The 22,563-nt window shown below is 46.9% G+C and overlaps 1 protein-coding gene across 6 annotated transcripts in view; it reads right to left on the bottom strand.

Annotated features, from left to right (window-relative positions):
* Window positions 1–2,787: 2,787 nt before the first annotated feature.
* csnk2b (casein kinase 2, beta polypeptide) overlaps window positions 2,788–22,563 on the bottom strand; it is a 58,719-nt gene continuing 38,943 nt past the window's right edge. For all 6 annotated transcript variants that reach the window (XM_085974995.1, XM_085974997.1, XM_085974994.1 and 3 more), the window contains 2 exons: window positions 19,947–20,136; window positions 2,788–4,087 (listed from right to left, as the gene is read on the bottom strand). In XM_085974995.1, coding sequence (XP_085831121.1) covers window positions 3,997–4,087; window positions 19,947–20,136 — 281 coding nt within the window. In that variant the 3' untranslated portion in view covers window positions 2,788–3,996. The remainder of the gene's footprint in view (window positions 4,088–19,946; window positions 20,137–22,563) is intronic.

Genomic DNA, 22,563 nt, shown 5'->3' with positions numbered 1-22,563 from the left:
GTGTTAAGGTGAGAGAGTTACCACTGATCCAAGTCTAAGTCCACAAGTTCAAGACCCACTGGTGGACACGAAGACATTTCTCTCAGACACCAAATCTGAGATAAATTAGTAAGCTTTCAGAAATTGATAGGATAATAATGCATTTAAGGGAAAGCTGGATAAACACACGAGGGGGAAAGGAACAGAAGGATATGGTGATAGGGTGAAATGAAGGGGTGGGTGCTCGTGTGAAGCATAAACACCAGCATAGACTGGTTGGGCCAAATGGACTGTTTCCGAGCCGTAAATTCTAGGTACTAGGCTGATACAGAAGTGCATTACTGAAGGGGTGCAGCACTTTTAGTGGAGATGCCTGCCCTCTCAGGTGGACGGAATAGATCCCATGGGCACTATTCGAAGTGGATCAGGGGCGTTCTCCCAGTGTACAGGCCAACAATGATCTCAAACAACATTATTAAAAAGAATACAAATCATGTTAGTTGTGTCAGATTTGACTGCTGCTGGATTGGATTACAATGAATGAAGTTAAATCTTGGAAATTCAAATAACCGCAGTATTTTCATAGCATGAGTACTTGTTATAAACAAACCTCTCTGTGCTGCACAGCACGATGAGAAAGAGGAAGAGAAAAAAAGAGAGCATGGACTAGAAAGTGTGAAACAGCAAAAATGGTTACAGAAATACAAGAAAGACAAAATGGGATTTTAAAAATTGTCACGACTATTGCCAAGTAAATAGCTTGGCTCACAGGATAGGAAATGAACAATGATCAGGCCGTGATTCAGGACTGGTTTCATTCATTTTCCTGAGCAATGGGTATTACTTTGTAAACAAGTGTATAAAACGAGTTGATTTGCTTTATTATAGTCAAGGCAATTTGATCAACATCTTCATCAAAACATCTCGTGTCCAGCAAGATCCACTTTTCTGGTTCTCAAAGCAGATAGTTGGCCTGGAGTTACCCAGTGTTCCATGTCCCTCTGTCACAATGGCATGACAGCCCCTATATGACAAAACACATGTGGGATCTTGGATACAGTACTTTCTTTTTTGAAGTGGAATCACTGTTGTAATGTCAGTTTGCGCACAGCAAGGTCCCAGAAACAGCAATCTGATAATGACCAGGTAATCGGTTTACGTTATCTTGGTTGAGGGATAAATATTTGCCAGGTCATCGGATAGGCTATACATAAAGAAAAAAGTTCAAAGGCACGACCCACCTCACCTAATGTCTGACTACAGTGCCTTGCCACCTGGGTGAAAGCAAGGTTTTGTAAAGGGGAAAAACATAGAAGATAGGAGCAGGAGTAGGCCATTCGGCCCCTCGAGCCTGCTCCGCCATTCAATGAGATCATGGCTGATCATCCAAACTCAGTACCCTGTCCCTGCCTTCTCCCCATATCCCTTGATCCCTTTAGCCTCAAGGAATATATCTAACTCCGTCTTGAATATATTTCATGAATTGGCCTCCACTGTCTTCTGTGGTAGAGAATTCCACAGGTTCACCACTCTCGGTGAAGAAATTCCTCCTCATCTCAGTCCGAAATGGCTTACCCCTTATCCTTAGACTGTGACCCCTGGTTCTGGACTCCCCGACCATCAGGAACATCCTTCCTGCATCTAGTCTGTCCAGTCCTGTCAGAATTTTATAAGTTTCAATGAGATCCCCTCTCATTCTTCTAAACTCCAGCGAGTACAAGCCCAATCGACCCAATCTGGAGGAGGAGATAATTTACTGCAGACAAGTGGCAAACTCATCTTAAAATCTCTTGGGGCATTTGCGAGGGAGGGGAGGGATGAAAAAGCTGCACACCAATATTGAAAAGCATCCGCCAAAATGGTGACTCACTGTTATAAAAATATAAAGGAGTTACTTATGCAATGTCCCTATTGCAGGCTAGGTTTTGACCCCCTACCTCCCTCCCACAAAACTTACTGGCAAAATCCATCTTCTATTTTACAACAGTCCTGTGGAATTTTTTCTGTGGGCAGCAAGCATGATTTTGTTAGTTAGTGAACATTTGTAATCAAGGTCAGCATTTCATGAATATATAATGACTTGCAGCTTTTAGACTCTGGAATTAGCCCTCACCCAGAGCAAAGTAAAGATTTCAGAACAGAATCATTTGAAAGTCAAAATCTTGTGCAGGGCATGTACGGACCACAAACATTACTTCCAGTCGCCGTGAATTTTGGTCCTGCCTTTACAACAACATTTCCCATTGTAAATTGCGTGGTCAAATTCTGGCCTCCAGCGCATCCCCGATTTCCTTCGCTCCACCATTGGTGGACATGCCTAGTGCGGTCTCGGCGCTCAGCTTTGGAATAACCTCCCTAAACTGCTCTGTATCTTTCTCTTCCTCCCAAGAGGCACCTTAAAACCTACCTCTTTGGCCAAGCTTTTGGTCACACGTCTCCGAATATCCCATGTGGCTCGGTGTCAAATTTTTGTCCGACGATGCTCCTGTGAAGCGCCTTGGACCATTTTACTATGTTAAAGGTGCTGTATAAAAAGCAAGCTGCTGTCAAGAATTCCCATTCAATTTTGCTAAGTCAACAGTCACAACACAATTTCAGGCTTTGGCCACCAGGTGGCTCTGTGGAGCAAGTCTCTCTTCCAACTCTGTCACCATCTTTTACATGAAAAAGTACAAGTATTCATCAACTGAATGTGGGAAAAGAAACACCTTTTTCTAGACGATAATAAACTCAAGTAGTTTCAGCAAGGGCTGACATCTGCATTGGGATGCCCTTCTCCAACAGGAATGGTACATTGAAATTCATCACTTCAATCAAGTATGTGTTTATTCAGAAATAAACATCAATAACAATCCCTAAACCAATTAAACATGTTTTTTTTTTAAAAAAACATACACAGGCAGCTTTTACCAAGTCAAGATCCTTTATACAATACATACAATACAGTGAATGACCTCAACTTACCTGGAGTAGACAGAGAGGGGGGGGGGGGGGGGCGGGGGGGGCAAAGAATAACGGAACCGAATACCCTTCAGTCTGGGCTAGGCGAGCAATAAAATTAGTCACTCATTCAACGACTGGATGACAAGATGGGGTTCTGCTTTTGAAGTGAATGTTCAGGATTTCTTGAAAATTATTCAACACACACACACACACACACACATGCTGTATTTTATAGATTATACAGAAAGAAAATGGCATCGAGCAACTTTGAGGCTGCAAAAACGGTGGAGCCCAGAGAACACGAGTTACACTCAAAAGGTTTTGACCTCTGAACTCGCACCTCCCCCCAAACAGTTTCGTCACGTGGGTAATTTTGCAATAGTACCAATAGGTTATAGAAAAATGGCAGTTCAATGAACACACTTTAAAATGCAGTGCGATACGTTTCTGCTGTGATGCCCTTAATTCTTCACTTCAAATTGTCACCCCAAACCACCAGCAGAGACAGGGCAGGCCTGGTAAGCACCAATCCCACACCCTGGCGGTGGACAGCTCAAAATGCTCCCTTTCCAGACACAGCCCCGATTGTCTGAACCGTACCTGCTGGGCGATTCGTTCCCGCGTCAAAAGTCAACACACAATGAGAAAGCTTCCTCCGCTCCGTCACACTCCAGTGAGATCCCAGTGACAACACTGCCTCGGGGAACGAGACACCAGCCTCGAGGTGACTCGAAACCGTCCGCTACTGTAGGCCGGAAAGACGCGGCTTCGGCTTGTAACGAAAATAACTACTCCGCCTGACACACACTTTTTTTGTGACAAAACATTTAAGTATTTTTCCACTGAAAGAAATCCATTGGCACCAACTTCAGTTCATGACTCTGTAAATGGGACACACGGGGGTGTGGGTGGGAAACTTGGGAGGCAAAAAAAAAATTGAAGGGGAGAGGGTGTGGGGGGAAAGAAAGCAGTTTTTTTTTTGTTTAAAGTGGACACCATCTACAGCCCTGTGGCATATCTCGCGCCTGTCGACGCACTGTAGTATGTGGACATTCGGAGGCGTTGCCAATTTTTTTAACGGATAGTTTTGACGGGGCTCTTGAAGTTGCTTGCTGCTTGCAGCTGGAGCTGGTAGGCCATGGGGTGGATCTTGAAACCGTACAGCCTAAGGGGTGGAAGGAGAAGAAAAAAAAAAAGTTAAAACGCAGAAAGGTCAGAAGAACCAGCAGATTTAGGTCACTGAATGATATAGCATAGGAGGCAGCCATTCGGCCCATCGTACTTGTGAAGGAGCTATCCAATTTGACCCACTCTCCCCCAGCCTCTTTCCCCACAGCCCTGCAAATGTTTCCATTTCAAGTTTATATCCAATGCCCTTTTGAATGTTACGATTGAATCTGCTTCCACCACCCTTCCAAGCAGTGCAGACCAGTCCAGATCACAGGAGTTCTCATCTCCTTCCCCACCACGGTTCTTTTGCCAATTACCTTAAATCTGTTTTCTTTGGTTACTGACCCTTCTGCCAGTGGAAACAGTTTCTCCTTATTTACTCTATTAAAAGCCTTCAAGATTTTGATACATCTCCCCTTAACCTTCTCTGCTCCAAGGAGAACAATCCCAGCTTCTCCAGAGTCTCCACATAACTGAAGTCCCTCATCCCTGGTACCATTTTAGTAAACCTTTACTGCACCCTCTCCAAGGACTTGACATCCTTCCTAAAGTGGGGTGCCCAAAATTGAACACAATACGCCAGCTGGGGCCTAATCAGTGTTTTAAGAACATAAGAATATAAGAAATAGGAGCAGGAATAGGCCACTTGGCCCCTCGAGCCTGCTTCACCATTCAATAAGATCATGGCTGATCTTGGGTTCAAAGCCACTTCCCTGCCCGCTCCCCATAACCCTTCACTCCCTTATCTTGCAAAAATCTGTCTATCTCCACCTTAAATGTATTTAATGACCCAGCCTCCACAGGTCTCTGGGTCAAAGAATTCCACAGATTTCCTCAGAAGAAATTCCTCCTCATCTCAGTTCTAAAAGGGCGAACCTTTATTCTGAAACTATGCCCGAGTTCTAGATTTCCCCACAAGGGGAAACATCCTCTCTGCACCTACCTTGTCGAGTCCCCTCAGTATCTTATATGTTTCAATAAGATCACCTCTCATTCTCCTAAATTCCAATGAGTATAGGCCCAACCTACTCAACCGATAAGTCAACCTCATCTCTGGAATTAACCTAGTGAATCGTCTCTGAACTGCCTCCAATGCAAATGTATCCTTCCTTAAATAAGGAGACCAAAACTGTGCGCAGTACTCCAGGTGTGGTCTCACCAATATCTTGTACAGTTGTAGCAGGACTTCCCTGCTTTTATACTCCAACCCCCTTGAAATAAAGGCCAACATTCCATTTGCCTTTTTAATTACTTGCTGTACCTGCATGCTAACTTTGTGTGTTTCATGCACAAGGACCCCAGGTCCCTCTGCAGCGTTTTATAATCTCTCTCCATTTAAATAATAATTTCCTTTTTATTTTTCCTGCCAAAGTGGATAACCTTGCACTTTCCCACATTATACTCCATCTGCCAAATGTTTGCCCACTCACTTAGCCTGTCTATATCCCTTTGCAGATTCTTTGGGTCCTCTGCACAACTTGCTTACCCACCCATCTTTGTATCATCTGCAAAGTTGGTTTACCATAACTTCCTTGCTCTTGCACTCTATAAAACTCTATTTATAAAGCCAAGGGCCCCATATGCTTTGTGATCAGCTTGTCCTGCCACCTTTAAAGACTTGTGTACATACACCCTCCCCGGTCTCTCTCTTCCTGTACCACATTTAAAATTAAACCATTTAGTTTATATTTAGATTGCAGACATAAAACTGGCACCCACAATTCAGACACTGGAACATCAAATTGGGAGAAGCACTTCTCCGAGGCGCACCCGAAAGTCTACCAACTGGCCTCAGGTGCTGCTTAAAAAGGCACCACCACATCAAAGCCCCTTTAACGCTGCAGCTCTCTGCATTGCAGGTTGGAGTGCTGCTCAGGCAGATCCAAAGCATCGGCAAAACACCGCAATAGCTCTGTCCATCTCCACCTTAAATGTATTTAATGACCCAGCCTCCACAGCTCTCTGGGGTAGAGAATTCTACAGATTTACAACCCTCAAAGAAATTCCTCCTCATCTCAGTTCTAAAAGGGCAAACCTTTATTCTGAAACTATGCCCATGTTCTAGATTTCCCCACGAGGGGAAACATCCTCTGTGCATTTACCCTGTCGAGCCCCCCTCAGTATCTTATATGTTTCAATAAGATCACCTCTCATTCTTCTAAACGCCAATGAGTATAGGCCCAGCCTGCTGAACCTTTCCTCATAAGTCAACCCCCTCATCTCTGGAATTAACCTAGTGAATCATGAATGGTGCGAGGTAGAAGCTGCAGCCGCAGGCACAGTTTGACTTTTGAGATTGCGGCCACGGACCTTTGGGGGGGTGTGTGGGGGGGAAATGACCTCCCTTACAGTTTACGGTTGCCATAGAGCCGCCTTGGTCGGGCCCTTGGGAGCAGGCCGCCTAAATTCTTGTAAGTTTCTTTTTCTTAAAAAAAAACACATTTTGTTTGTTTGTCTATTCAGCTTGGCGCGGGTAGGCCTCAGAGCGGCGGCGGCGGGAATCCGAGCAGCAGCGACCTATAAAAGGTAAGCCCGAGTAGGCCTCAGAGCGGCGGCGGCGGGAATCCGAGTGGCAGCGACCTATAAAAGGTAAGTCCGAGGCACGGGTAGGCGTACCAATCTCCAATCTCAGAGGGAGAGAAGTAAAAAGTAATCGAGGTGTGATGTCACCACAAAGCAGGTAAGTGATTGGTTGGTGAGTATTTCTCTCTTTTTTAAAACTTTAACTCTGTGGTTTATAGTTTTTAAGGTCTCTGTGGTGTAGCGGGACAGTTTGTAAACCAGGGCCCTTAAATATATCATTTAACTGTAGTGAAATTGGTGGGATTCGTTTGTTTAACTTAATTGCAATTAATTAAAGGGTAAGTCATGGCAGGACAGCCCGGTGCCGTGGTATGCTCCTCCTGCGCTATGTGGGAACTCAGGGACACTTCCTGTGTCCCTGACAACCATGTGTGCAGGAAGTGTGTCCAGCTGCAGCTACTGGCAGACCGCATTACGGTGCTGAAGCAGCGATTGGATACATACTGGACCATTCGCGATGCTGAGGACATCGTGAATAGCACGTTTGATCAGTTGGTCACACCGCAGGTAAAGTTGGCACAGGCAGAGGGGGAACGGGTGACTAACAGGCAAAGTAGTAGGCGCAAGCAGGTAGTGCAAGGGTCCCCTGTGGCCATCCCCCTCTCAAACAGATATACCGCTTTGGATACTGATGGGGGATGGCTCACCAGGGGAAGGTAGCAGCAGCCAACTTCCTGGCACCAGGGGTGGTTCTGCTGCACAGGATGGGAGGAAAAAGACTGGGAGAGCTATAGTGATAGGGGATTCTATTGTAAGGGGAATAGATAGGGGATTCTGCGGCCGCAAACGAGACTCCAGGATGGTGTGTTGCCTCCATGGTGCAAGGGTCAAGGATGTTTCGGAGTGGCTGCAGGACATTTTGGAAGGGGAGGGTGAACAGCCAGTTGTCATGGTGCATATAAGTACCAACGATATAGGTAAAAACCGGGATGAGGTCCTAAAAGCTGAATATAGGGAGTTAGGAGGTAAATTAAAAAATAGGACCTCAAAAGGTAGTAATCTCAGGATTGTTACCAGTGCCACATGCTAGTTAGAGTAGAAATAGAAAGATATTTCAGATGAATACGTGGCTAGAGGAATGGTGCAAGGGGGAGGGATTCAAATTTCTGGGACATTGGAACCAGTTCTGGGGGAGGTGGGACCAGTACAAAATGGACGGTTAGCACCTGGGTAGGGCCGGGACCGATGTCCTAGGGGGAGTGTTTACTAGTGCTCTGGAGGAGGGTTTAAACTAAAATGGCAGGGGGTTGGGAACCTGAGCGGAGAGACAGAGGAAAGGGAAACAAGGATAAAAGCAAAAGACAGGAAGGAGAAAAACCAAAAGTGGCAGTCAGAGAAATCAGGGGTTTAAATCAAACATGGCCACAGTAAATAATAATTCTAAAAGATCGAAGAGTGTTAAAAAAAACAAGCCTGAAGGCTTTGTGTCTTAATGCAAGGAGCATTCGTAATAAGGTGGATGAATTAGCTGCGCAAATAGAAGTAAACGAATATATATGATTGGGATTACGGAAACATGGCTCCAGGGTGGCCAAGGCTGGGAACTATCCCGGGATATTCAATATTCAGGAAAGATAGGCAAAAAGGAAAAGGAGGTGGGGTAGCATTGCTGGTTAAAGAGGGGATTAATACAATTGAAAGGAAGGATATTAGTTCTGATGATGTGGAATCTGTATGGGTAGAAATGAAAAATACCAAGGGGCAGAAAACATTAGTGGGAGTGGTATATAGACCTCCAAACAGTAATGTGGAGGTCGGGGATGGCATCAAACGGGAAATTAGAGAAGCGTGCAGTAAGGGCACAGCAGTTCTCATGGGTGACTTTAATCTACATATAAATTGGGCTAACCAAATTAGTAACAATACTGTGGAGGAGGAATTCCTGGAGTGTATACGGAATGGTTTCCTGGACCAATATGTCGAAGAACCAACTAGAGATCAGGCCATCTTAGACTGGGTATTATGTAACGAGAAAGGATTAATTAGCAAACTTGTTGTGAGGCCCCTTGGGTCAGAGCGATCATAATATGATCGAATTCTTCATTAAGATGGAGAGTGAAATAGTTGACTCGGAGACTAGGGTCCAGAATTTAAATAAAGGAGACTACGATGGTAAGAGGTGCGAGTTGGGTAGGATTGATTGGGGAATGACACTCAAAAGGGTTGACGGTGGATGGGCAATGGCAAACATTCAAAGATCACATGGGTGAACTACAAAATTTGTTCATCCCAATTTGGCATAAAAATAAAACAAAAAAGGTGACTCAACCGTGGCTAACAAGGGAAATTAGGGATAACAAGATCCAAGGAGAGGACATATAAATTGGCCAGAAAAAGCAATAAACTTGAGGATTGGGAGCAGTTTAGGATTCAACAAAGGAGGACAAAGGGATTAATTAAAAGGGGGAAAATAGAGTATGAGAGTAAGCTTGCAGGGAACATAAAAACCGACTAAAAGCTTTTATAGATATGTGAAGAGAAAAAGATTGGTGAAGTCAAGCGTAGGTCCCTTGCAGTCAGAACCAGGGGAATTTATAATGGGGAACAAAGAAATGGCAGACCAATTAAATACATACTTTGGTTCTGTCTTCACAAGGGAGGACACAAATAACCTCCCAAAGGTGTCGGGGAACATAGGGTCTAATGACAGGGAGGAACTGATAGAATTCAGTATTTGTAGGGAAACGGTGTTAGGGAAATTGATGGGATCGAGGGCTGATAAATCCCCAGGGCCTGATAATCTACATCCTAGGGTAGTTAAGGAAGTGGCCCTAGAAATAGTAGATGCATTGCGGGTCATCTTCCAAAATTCGATAGACTCTGGAATAGTACCCATGGATTGGCAGGTAGCTAATGTTACCCCACTGTTCAAAAAGGGTGGTAGAGAGAAAACGAGGAATTACAGACCGGTAAGCCTGACATCGGTAGTGGGGAAAATGTCCAGTATAAAGGATGTAATAGCAGAACACTTGGAAAAAAGTGACAGGATTGGACAAAGTCAACATGGATTTACAAAAGGTAAATTGTGCTTGACTAATATACTGGAATTTGAGGATGTAACTGTTAAAATAGATAAGGGAGAACCAGTGGATGGGGTGTATTTGGATTTTCAAAAGGCTTTCAATAAGGTCCCGCATAAGAGATTAGCGTGTAAAATTAAGGCACATGGGATTGGGGGCAAGGTATTGACTTGGATAGAGAACTGGTTGGCAGACAGAAAGCAAAGAGTTGGAATAAATGGCTCTTTTTCCGAGTGGCAGGCAGTGACTAGTGGGGTACCGCAGGGATCGGTGCTAGGACCCCAGCTATACACAATATATATTAATGATCTAGACGAGGGAACTAGATGTAATATCTCCAAATTTGCAGACGACACAAAGCTGGGTGGGCGTGTGTGCTGTGAGGAGGATACTGAGAAACTCCAGGATGATTTGGACAGGTTGGGTGATTGGGCAGAAGCATGGCAGGTGCAATATAACGTGGATAAATGCGAGGTTATCCACTTTGGTGTCAAAAACAGGAAGGCAGATTATCTGAATGGCAATAGATTGGGAGAAGGGGAAGTGCAACGAGACCTGGGTGTCCTTGTGCATCAGTCGCTGAAAGTAAGCATGTAGGTGCAGCAGGTGGTTAAGAAGGCAAATGGTATGTTGGCCTTCATAGCGAGGGGGTTTGAGTACAGGAACAAGGATGTCTTACTGCAGTTGTACAGGGCCTTGGTGAGACCACACCTTGAGTATTGTGTGCAGTTTTGGTCGCCATATCTGAGGAAGGATGTTCTTGCCAGGGAGGGAGTGCAGCGAAGATTCACCAGGCTGATACCTGGGATGGCAGGAATGACGTATGAGGAAAGATTGGGTCAATTGGGCTTGTACTCGCTGGAGTTTAGAAGAAACTTATAAAATTCTAACAGGACTGGACAGACTAGATGCTGGAAGGATGTTCCCGATGGTCGGGGAGTCCAGGGGTCAGTCTAAGGATAAGGGGTAAGCCATTTAGGACAGAGATGAGGAGGAATTTCTTCACCCAGAGAGTGGTGAACCTGTGGAATTCTCTACCACAGAAGGCAGTAGAGGCCAATTCATTAAATATATTCAAGAAGGAGTTGGATATATTTCTTAAGGCTAAAGGGATCAAGGAGTATGGGGAGAAGGCAGGGACAGGGTACTGAATTTAGACAATCAGCCTTGATCGGCGGAGCAGGCTCGAGGGGCCGAATGGCCTACTCCTGCTCCTAGCTTCTATGTTTCTACATCTATGTTATGTAACAAATATGAGGTAATCAGGGAGGGCCAACATGCCTCAATTAATTAAAGATATGTCATGCCTCATTAATCTAATTGCATTTTTTTGAGAGGCGGTCACTAATAAGATAGACAAGGGAGTGTCTGTGGATGTGATCTATATGGACTGCCAGAAGGTAAGGTTTGGTAAGGTTCCACACGGAAGATGATTGGCAAAGAATGAGAGTGTACAGAATTGGAGGTAGCCTCTTGACTTGGGTTGGAAATTGGAAAAAAAAAGACAAGGTTTGCATTAATATAACACCTTTCACGACCACCGGACATCCCAAAGCACTTTACAGCCAATTAAGTACTTCTTGAAGTGTAGCCACTGTTGTAATGTAGGAAATGCAGTCTTTATTTAAGAATGAGGAGAGGCAACATAAACTAAATGACACAATTTGAAAGAGGGTGCAGTAACAGAGAGACGGGGGGGGGGGGGTGGGGGGTGTACGTACACAAATCCTTGAAGGTGGCAGGACTAGTTGAGAATGCTGTTCAAAAAGCATACGGGATTCTTGGCTTTATTAATACATTAAACTCTTTCTTATCCGGCACCTATGGGACCAGCATGGTGCCGGTTGATGAAAAATTCTGGATAACAGAGAGGTATACCTACCAAGGCAATTTTTAAACACAAACAAAAATAAAAACCACTGACTAACTCGGCCACCGCGGGAGACTGGGACTCGGCAAAACAAGTGCTGGATAGATTCGGCAAGATTACCGGTTATCCATTTTGCCGGTTATTAACGTATTCCGGATGATTAAGTGCCGTTTAAACAAGAGTTTACTGTAGAAGGATAGAGTACAAAAGCAAGGAAGTTATGCTAAACCTTTATAAAACCACTGGTAAGACCTCAGCTGGAGTAGTGTGTTCAATTTTAGGCACTGCATTTTAGGAAGGATGTCAAGGCCTTGGAGAGGTTGCAGAGGAGATTTACTAGAATAGTACCAGGGATGAGGGACTTCAGTTACGTAGAGAGACTGGAGAGGTTGGGGTTGTGTTCGCCTTAGAACAGGGAAGATTAAAAGGAGATTTGATAGAGGTTTTGAAAATCATGAAAGGTTTTGATCGAGTAAAGAAACCGTTTCCAGTGGCAGGAGGGTCGGTAACCAGAGGACCCAGATTTAAGGTGATTGGCAAAAGAACCAGAGGCGACATGAGGAAACCTTTTTTTTATTTAAACACAGCAAGTTGTTCTGGGATGCACTGCCTGCAAGGGTGGTGGAGACAGATTCAATAATAACTTTCAAAAGGGAATTAGATGAATACTTTTGGGAACGGTAGCATAGTGGTAAAGTTAGTGAGCAAGTAATCCAAAGGCCTGGACTCATGATCCAGAGACACTAGTTCAAATCCCACCACGGCAGCTGGGGAATTTAAATTCAGTTCATTAAATAAAAATCTGGAATAAAATGCTAGCATCAGTAATGGTAACCATGAAACTATCAGATTGTTGTTAAAAACCCATCTGGTTGACTTATGTCCTTTAGGGAAAGAAATCTGCCGTCCTTACCCGGTCTGGCCTCTATGTGACTCCAGACCCACAGCAATGTGGCTGACTCTTAGCTGCCCTCTGAAATGGCCTAGCAAGCCACTCAGTTGTAACAAACAGCTACAAAACACAAGAAGAATAAAACTGGACGGACCACCCAGCATTGGCACCAGCTACAGACACAACGGCACACCCAGCCCAGTCGATCCTGCATAGTCCCAAAATTGGGACAGCTGTCCCACAGACTAGTCAAGCATTAGTCGGAGAGACATACTCACAGAATCATACCTTTCAGCCAATGTCCCAAACTCCTCCTTCACCGTCCCTGGGTACATCCTGTCCCACCGGCACAGTGGTATACAGTCGGGAAGGAGTGGCCCTGGGGGTCTTCAACGTTGACTCCGGACCCCATGAAGTCTCATGGCTTCAGGTCAAGCATGGGCAAGGAAACCTCCTGCTGATTACCACCGACCGCCCTCCCTCAGCTGATGAATCAGTACTCCTCCATGTTGAACACCACTTGGAAGAAGCAGAGAGTAGCAAGGGCATAGAATGTACTCTGGGTGGGCGACTTCAATGTCCATCACCAACAGAGGCTCAGTAGCACCACTACTGACCGAGCTGGCAGAGTCCTGAAGGGCATAGCTGCCAGTCTGGGCCTGCGACAGGTGGTGAGGGAACCAACACGATCGAAAAACCTACTTGACCTCGTCCTCACCAATCTACCTGTCGCAGATGCAACTGTCCATGACAGCATTGGTAGCTGTGACCACTGCACAGTCATTGTGGAGACAAAGTCCCCTCTTCACACTGAGGATACCCTCCATCGTACTAAATGGGATAGATTCAGAACAAATCTAGCAGCTCAAATCTGAGCATCCATGAGGCACTGTGGGCCATCAGCAGCAGCAGAATTGTATTCGACCATAATCTGTAATCTCATGGCCCAGCATATCCCTCACTCTACCATTACTATCAAGCCAGGGGACCAACCCTGGCTCAGTAAGGAGTGTAGAAGAGCATGCCAGGAGCAGAACCAGGCATACCTAAAAATGAGATGCCAACCTGGGGAAGCTGCAACACAGGACTACATGCATGCTAAAAAGCAGAAGCAGCATGCTATAGAAAGGGCTAAGAGATCCCACAATCAACGGATCAGATCAAAGCTCTGCAGTCCTGCCACATCCAGTCGTGAATGGTGGTGGACCATTAAACAACTAACAGGAGGAGGAGGCTCCATCAATATCCCCATCCTCAATGATGGTGGAGCCCAGCACGTGAGTGCAAGACAAGGCTGAAGCGTTTGCAACCATCTTCAGCCAGAAGTGCCGAGTGGATGATCCATATCGGCCTATTCCTGAGGTCCCCACCATCACAGAAGCCAGTCTTCAGCCAATTCGATTCACTCCAAGTGATATCAAGAAACGGTTAGCGCACTGGATACAGCAAAGGCTATGAGCCCCGACAACATCCCGGCTATCGTGCTGAAGACTTGTGCTCCAGAACTAGCTGCGCCTCTAGCCAAGCTGTTCCAGTACAGCTGCAACACTGGCAATTATCCAACTATGTGGAAAACTGCCCAGGTAGGCCCTGTCCACAAAAAGCAGGACAAATCTAATCCGGCCAATTACCGCCCCATCAGTCTACTCTCAATCATCAGCAAAGTGATGGAAGGTTTTATCGATAATGCTATCAAGCGGCACTTACTCACCAATAACCTGCTCACTGATGCTGTTCGAGTTCCGCCAAGACCACTCGGCTCCAGACCTCATTACAGCCTTGGTCCAAACATGGACAAAAAAAGAGTTGAATTCCAGAGGCAAGGTGAGAGTGACTGCCCTTAACATCAAGGCAGCATTTGACCAAGTCTGGCATCAAGGAGCCCGAGTAAAACCGAAGTCAATGGGAATCGGGGGGGGGGGGGGGGGGGGTGGAAAAAGAGAGGGGGAGATCTCTCGCTCTGGCTAGAGTCATACCTAGCACAAAGGAAGATAGTTGTGGTGGTTGGAGCTCAACCATCACAGCCCCAGGACATCACTGCAGGAGTTCCTAAGGGCAGTGTCCTAGGCCCAACCATCTTCAGCTGCTTCATCAATGACCTTCCCTCCAACATAAAATCAGAAATGAGGATATTCGCTGATGACTGCAGAGTGTTCAGTGCCATTCACAACTCCTCAGATAATGAAGTAGTCCATGCCCGCATGCAACACGACGCGGACGATGTTCAGGCATGGGCTGATAAGTGGTAACGTTCGCGCCACACAAGTGCCAGGTAATGACTATCTCCAACAAGCGAGAGTCTAACCACCGCCCCGTGGCTGCAGTGTGTACCATCTACAAGATGCACTGCAGCAACTCACCAAGGCTTCTTTGGCAGCACCTCCCAAACCTGCGACCTCTTCCACCTAGAAGGACAAGGGCAGCAGGCGCATGGGAACACCACCACCTCCAAGTTCTCCTCCAAGTCACACACCATCCTGACTTAGAAGTATATTGCCGTTCCTTCATCGTCGCTGGGTCAAAATCCTGGAACTCCCTAACAGCACTGTGGGAGTAACTTCATCACACGGACAGCAGCGGTTCACCACCACCTTCTCAAGGGCAATTAGGGATGGGCAATAAATGCTGGCTTTGCCAGCGACACCCACATCCCAGGAATAAATTTTTAAAAATACTTGAAGGGAGTAAATTTGCAGAACTTTTGGGAAAGAGCAGGGGGAGTGGGACTAGTTGGACAGCTTTACCAAAGAGCCGGCACATGCACGATGGGCCGAGTTGGAATAAACGGCTCTTTTTCCGAGTGGCAGGCAGTGACTAGTGGGGTACCGCAGGGATCGGTCCTTGGACCCCAGCTATTCACAATATATATTAATGATGATCTGGACGAGGGAACTAGATGTAATATCGCCAAGTTTGCAGACGACACAAAGCTGGGTGGGCGTGTGTGCTGAGGAGGATACCGAGAAACTCCAGGATGATTTGGACAGGTTGGGTGATTGGGCAGATGCAATATAACGTGAATAAATGCAAGGTTATCCACTTTGGTGTCAAAAACAGGAAGGCAGATTATCTGAATGGCAATAGATTGGGAGAAGGGGAAGTGCAACGAGACCTGGGTGTCCTTGCACACCAGTCGCTGAAGGTAAGCATGCAGGTGCAGCAGGCGGTTAAGGTGGCAAATGGCATGTTGGCCTTCGTAGCGAGGGGGTTTGAGTACAGGAACAAGGATGTCTTGCTGCAGTTGTACAGGGCCTTGGTGAGACCACACCTCGAGTATTGTGTGCCTTATTGTGTGTCACCTTATCTGAGGAAGGATGTTCTTGCCATGGAGGGAGTGCAGCGAAGATTCACCAGGCTGATACCTGGGATGGCAGGAATGACGTATGAGGAGAGATTGGGTTGATTGGGCTTGTACTCGCTGGAGTTTTAGAAGAATGAGAGGGGATCTCATTGAAACTTATAAAATTCTAACAGGACTAGACAGATTAGATGCAGGAAGGATGTTCCCGATGGTCGGGGAGCCCAGAACCAGGGGTCACAGTCTAAGGATAAGGGGTAAGCCATTTAGGGCAGAGATGAGGAGGAATTTCTTCACCCAGAGAGTGGTGAACCTGTGGAATTCTCTACCACAGAAGGCAAGAAGGAGTTGGATATATTTCTTAAGGCTAAAGGGATCAAGGGATCAAGGGATATGGGGAGAAAGCAGGGACAGGGTACTGAATTTGGATGATCAGCCATGATCTCATTGAATGGTGGAGCAGGCTCGAAGGGCCAAATGGCCTACTCCTGCTCCTATCTCCTATGTTTCTATGAATGGCCTCCTTCTGTGCTGTATGATTCTATAGCATCTCAAGTGCTCCATTTATTTCGGGAAGAAACAGCTGTGCTTACTCAATATAAACATCCAGCATGGGAGAAATCCTTGATCACACAGGCTTACAAAAAAAAAAAATTTCTTTATGTCTAATGGTGTACTTTTCCTCGACTTGCAGAAAAGTGTGAATCTGTCTCAAATTACTCCTTTAGCTGATGGGACTTGAAAAATTCTCAGAAAGGGAAGTATCATAGGCAACGCCTGAAGGTGATGGCATTGTGCAATAGCAGCTGGATGAGTGACATTATCCAAACACCAGTGTTTGCCCCCGGCGTAATTCGAACCATCTTGCTTAACTGGCTGCCTATCTTAACAGGCAATGACATGTACACTCTGCCCAGACCAACGTCATCAAGACATGGAACAGCAAAACGTTCTCCGTGATCTATTGCAAAGCTAAAGCTCCAGACATAAATTACCTAAAATTGTTACATTAAACTGTGCCCAACTGTAAATGATCGAAGTGCAGTAAATATTTCATGCACCAACGCTCACTTGCCATAACCTCTGTCAAATGTTACAGGACAAATGGCCGGTGTGTTATTTAGGCACTAAAAGCATCAGTTTCAGCGTGCTTTGGTTATACTGGCCATCGCGTATAGTGGGCAAATGGCGCTCGCACCATCACCCCCTGAAAAGCGGTGGGGACTGCATTTTCTAAATGGTGAGGAACTTTGGAACAGCAGAGATATTTGGGAGTCTAAGTACAGTACACAAATCATTTAAAGCTTGTGCACAGGTACAAAAAGCAATTAAAAAGGCTAATGGAGTGTTGGCCTTCATCTCCAGGGGGCTGGAATACAAAGGGCAGGAAGTTGTGGTTCAGTTGGTACAGAGCCTTGGTCAGACCCCATCTGGAGTAACTGCGTCCAGTTCTGGGCACCGCGCCGCAGGAAGGATGTATTGGCCTTGGAGGGGCTGCAGTGCAGATTCACCAGAACAATACTGGGGCTTAGGGGGTTAAATTACGGAGGACAGGTTGCACAAACGTGGCTTGTATTCCCTTGAGCATAGAAAAATGAGGGGTGATCTGATCGAGGTGTTTAAAATGTTAAAAGGGTTCGATAGGGTAGATACAGAGGAACCTTTCCCTCTGGTGGGGGAATCCAGAACAAGGGGACATAATCTTAAAATTAGAGCCAGGTCATTTAGGAGGGAAATCAGGAAGCACTTTTGTACACAAAGGGTAGTGAAAATCCAGAACTCTTTCCCCAAAATGCAGTGGATGCTTGGGGTCAATTGGAGCTTTCAAGACCAAGATCGATAGATTTTTGTTGGGTAAGGGTATAGAAGGATATGGAACTGAGGCAGGTAAATGGAGTTGAGGTGCGGCTCAGCCATGGTCTAAGGGGCTGAATGGCTGACTCCTGGCCCTATGTTAATCACCGTTATGGTTCAGCACTGGGGAACAGAAAACCTTCCCATCTCAGGCACCCAGTGTCCAGCACGCTCACGATAGATATAGGGCTCGTGGATACACTGTGAAGCTGCCTCTGACTAACCTTCAGTAGAGTGGCTCCCACTGTGCCCTTGTGACATTAGTTTGCAGCTCCAGACCCATGCTCAGTGGATTGAACTGAGTCAACCTCATTTCACATACGATGCTTAGGAAAAGAGAGAGGATGCTTTCAGCCCATCAGTCTGGTCTGGATTCCAATACAGGTCTCAGGGGGTGGGGGTAAAGTGTTAACCCACCGCGTCGCCCCGTTTTACGATTGCAGTTTGTGCGCGCTTTGCGACGAAAGTTAAAAGGGCTAGGGAACACTTGGGGAGACCAAATAGGCAGCAATCCCTTGTCATTAAAAAATTTGTACACACTGCGTGTGGCAGCTCCCCTGTGGCTTTAACAGAGGTCTTCATAATTTTTCCATAAAATTTACAACACAAACAGGCCATTTGGCCCAACTGGCCTGTCCACACGAGCCTCCTCCCACCCAACTTCATCTCACCCTATTGACATATTCTTCTATTCCTTTTTCCTTAAATGCATCAATGCTATGATCCTCAGCTACTCCCTGTGATAGAAAGTTCTACATTGCAAGCACTCTGGGAGCGCCAGCCTTTTCTGTCTTTTCAGACAGTGGGATCATCGCAACTTCCATCCCCAGATTATGCGGCGTTAGCTGATAAGATCATACGAACTAGGAGTAGGAGTTGGCCATTTGGCCCTTCGAGCCTGCTCTGCCATTCAATAAGATCACGGCCGATCTTCTATCTCATCTCCACTTTCCTGCACTATCCCCATATCCCTTGATCCCCTTAATATCCAAAAATCTATCAATCTGTCTTGAATATACTCAACGACTGAGCCTCCATAGCCCTCTGGGGTAGAGAATTCCAAAGATTCACCACCCTCTGAGTGAAGAAATTTCTCCTCATCCCAGTCCTAAATGGCTGACCCCTTATTCTGAGACTGTGACCCCTGGTTCTAGACTCCCCAGCCAGGAGAAACATCCTCCCTGCATCTACCCTGTCAAACCCTGTAAGAATGCTATATATTTCAATGAGATCACCTCTCATTCTTCCAAATTCTGGAGAAAATAGGCCTAGTCTCCTCAGTCTCTCCTCATAGCACAATCCCTCCAACCCAGGAACCAGTCTGGTGAACCTTTATTGCACTCCCTCCAAGACAAATATATCCTTCCTTAGGTAAGGAGGCCAAAACTATACAGTACTCAAGGTGTGGTCACACCAAGGCCCTATATAATTGCAGCAAGACATCTTTATTCTTATAACCCCAATCCTTTTGCAATAAAGGCTAACATACCATTTGCTTTCCAAATTACTTACTGCACCTCCATGTTAACTTTCAGTGATTCGGAACACCAACATTTCCCAATCTTTCACCATTTAAAAACGACCCAATTAAAATGTTTTTTTTTTTAATTTCATTCACGGGATATGGGTGTTGCTGGCAAGGCTGGCATTTATTGCCCATCCCTAATTGCCCTCGAGAAGGTGGTGGTGAGCCACCTTCTTGAACCGTTGCAGTCAGTGTGGCAAAGGTACTCCCACAGTGCTGTTAGGGAGGGAGTTCCAGGATTTTGACCCAGCCATGATGAAGGAATGGCGATGTATTTCCAAGTCAGGATGGTGTGCGCGATCGGAGGGAAATTGCAGGTGATGGTATTCCCATGCGCCTGCCGCCCTCGTCATCCTAGGTGGTAGAGGTCACCGGTTTGGGAGGTGCTGTCGAAAAAGCCTTGGCGATGTAGACATCTCTCATTCATCACCAGTGCTCCTGAGCTAGAGGGGAAATAAACTCAGCCAAGTGCCTGCCCAGATTGATATTCAGTGAGCCCTGAGGTAAACTGTGTGGATGTGTGGACACAATGAGAATGGGCTGGGGCGCCAGTGTAGTAAACCTCTAAACTATGAGTTTACTTCATTAAACATTGTTTGAGTTAGTAAGTAGAGATTTAAAACATCTTGTTTTAGCAGCTGATCAAGGTTAGACCATTCGGTAACATCAAAGTCTGGTGCACTGTTAAGACAGAAAGCAAGTGGAAATAATCCATTTGCTTTGAGCTAATTTCTCTGCAAGTCCCACAGCTGCAAGACAAGTCTCAACTTGTCTTGAGAGGTATCCAGCCAGCACCCACGCCACCCCCTTACCTTGGAACAAACTGGTTAGCTGGCCTCTTGGGCCTGTACTCTGGATGGACCATGAAGAGCATGTGGGGGAAGCCTGTGCCGAAGTAAGCCCCGTCCGTGTGGTGGTGCCGCGAGGACTTTGGCGTGTACACGTCCATGCACTTGGGGCAATACAGCTTCACCATGGCCTCGCCGGGAATATCAGACAGACCTGGTGAGAAAAAAAGGTGAGAAGGAGAGGGAAGAGGTTAGAAGCTAAATCAACACCAGAGCAGATAAAAACTGGTTACTTTGGTTTCCAGCTTGCCAAATTCTCAGAAAAACCACAGAACTTTGATGATCAATCATCATAGAACAATGCCAGCACTTTGAAAGAGCTGTTCAATTAATCACCCTTCCCTGCTCTTACCCCATAGCGCGGCAACTTTTTAATTTTCATGTACTGTATTTATCCAATTCCCTTTTGAAAGTTACTACTGAATCTGCTTCCACCACCCTTTCAGGCAGCGCATTCCAGATCACAACAACTCACTGCGTAAACAAAATGCTCATCTCTGGCGCTTTTGCCAATTATCTTAAATCTGTGACCTCTAGTTACCGACCCTCCTGCCAGTGGAAATTGTTTCTCCTTATTTACTCTTCATCAAATTATTACCGTCATTGCTTTATTCGTCACCAATGGTTCATCACAACTTTACGGCAGGACGAGAGGATTTTCCCCTCCTCCTCCTCCTCGGGCACAGACACTTGCTGGGATCGCTGGCAGGCTGCTCACCGCGGACGGCATCAGAGTCAAGTTCAGTGCCGTCCTCACCCGCAGTTCACACTCTGTCCCAGTAGGACTGGCTGAATTGCGGTTGGGAATACATGTAGCCACAGTGACACTGTGCTAATGTGAAGGAGGGAGGGAGGGGGGGGGGGGGGGGGGGGTAGAAATTAAAACCTAGTGGGGCTCTCTCTCCCGATTGCAACCCAATGATTCCATGCTACCGTCTCGCGCGGTGAGCGCAGAGTCGCTGAATTCCTTCAAGCATGAGCTGGGTCTGTTTCTGACTGGGGCAGACTTCACCTCTTATGGAAGGCAGGCATTTCAGGGAATTCAGGGTCAGAGGGATCTCCTGGACTAGTTTCGATCGCCTCGATGGGTCGGAGAGGAATTTCCCAGATTGTTTCCACCCAAATTGGCCTGGTTTTTTTTTTTTTTTTTTAAATCTGGTTTTCCGCCTCTCCCAGGGGATCACATGCTTTCCGGGTGGATGGAGAGTGTATATATTGTGATATACTTAAGCTACTGCAGTTGTGGGAGACAGGCTGGATGGACATGGGGATCTTTACCTGTCGGTCATTGTTCATACGGAGAAAACACTTGCGAGTGTGCGGCCATCAGGCGAGGGGGATGGGGGGAGGTGGCCAGGCTTGGTTATGCCCCCCCAGAAATAGTCTGTGGCACTACCTGGGTATTCCTGAAAGATGGGCAGTTGAGGAAACCTACATGTGGCCCGACAGCTGTTGCTGTAGCTGGCTTGGCGTGGGAGAGAGAGAAAGGAGGGGAAAGACAAAGAACAGTCCACGTACATATTTTGCATTTGCCGTATCCACGCCAGCAATTTGTAACAACCGCGTCAGCAGGTCAGAATTAGGTGCAGGGACGCAAATGGATTCCTTCGGGCCAGAATCCACCTTTCGCTCAGTCGAGCGAATGGTGACACACACACGCACGCACACCCACCCACACACCCGCCCGCACGCACACCCGCACACCCACACCCACCCACATCCACCCCCGCACCCCCACACACACCCACCCACATCCACACCCACCCCCACACCACACACACACACGCCCACCCGCACCCCCACACACACCCACACCCCCACCCCCACCCCCCCACCCACACCCACGCCCCCGCACACCCACACCCACACACCCCCCCACGCACGCACACCCACCCCCCACACACACACACCCTCACCCACCCGCACCCGCACACCCACCCGCACCCCCACACGCACACGCACGCACCCGCACACCCACACCCACACACGCCCACACGCCCACCCACACGCACACACCCCCCCCCCGCGCAAACCCCCCCCCCCCCGCGCGCACCCCCCCCCCCGCGCGCACCTCCCCACACACACCCCCCCCACACACACACACCCCGCACGCACACGCACACTCTCCCCCCCCCCCGGTGGAGTGCCTTTCTACTGTTTGGAGTTGGGGTTGGCAGGTCACAGAAAGTTAACCTGGCGCCCAGATGTGCGGTGCGGCTGCTGTGGGAACTCAGGAGTGTTCACTTGCACCCACGGAGGAAGAGCTGTCGTGCAAAAGGAGCAGCATTTGAATCCTAATTGTCGAGCCAGATGGCCCGCAGACAAGACACAGCTCAACGCAAATATTTTAAGATGTTCTTTTTTAACTCGGTTAATTTACTGGGGCAGGTGCAGGTAGTGAACCTAGTGGCCAACTTCACAGCAGCGTTAGCAAAGAACTGGCAGTGCGCCGGTAAAAGGAGGAAGAAAATACCTGAACATTAACAAAAAAAACCCCACGCAGTTGTTCAGTTATATGCACGTACCCCTTTGGACATTCCTTCGAACCACAAACACCAGGAAGAACTCATGTATTGGCGTC

This window comes from Somniosus microcephalus, unplaced genomic scaffold (assembly GCF_052327205.1).
Source record: "Somniosus microcephalus isolate GS21.2 unplaced genomic scaffold, FLI_Smic_1.0 unresolved_chr1, whole genome shotgun sequence".
Taxonomy (NCBI): Eukaryota; Metazoa; Chordata; class Chondrichthyes; order Squaliformes; family Somniosidae; genus Somniosus; species Somniosus microcephalus.
The sequence above is the reverse complement of the archived record's forward strand: the minus strand, read 5'-3'. Positions and strand labels throughout refer to the sequence as shown.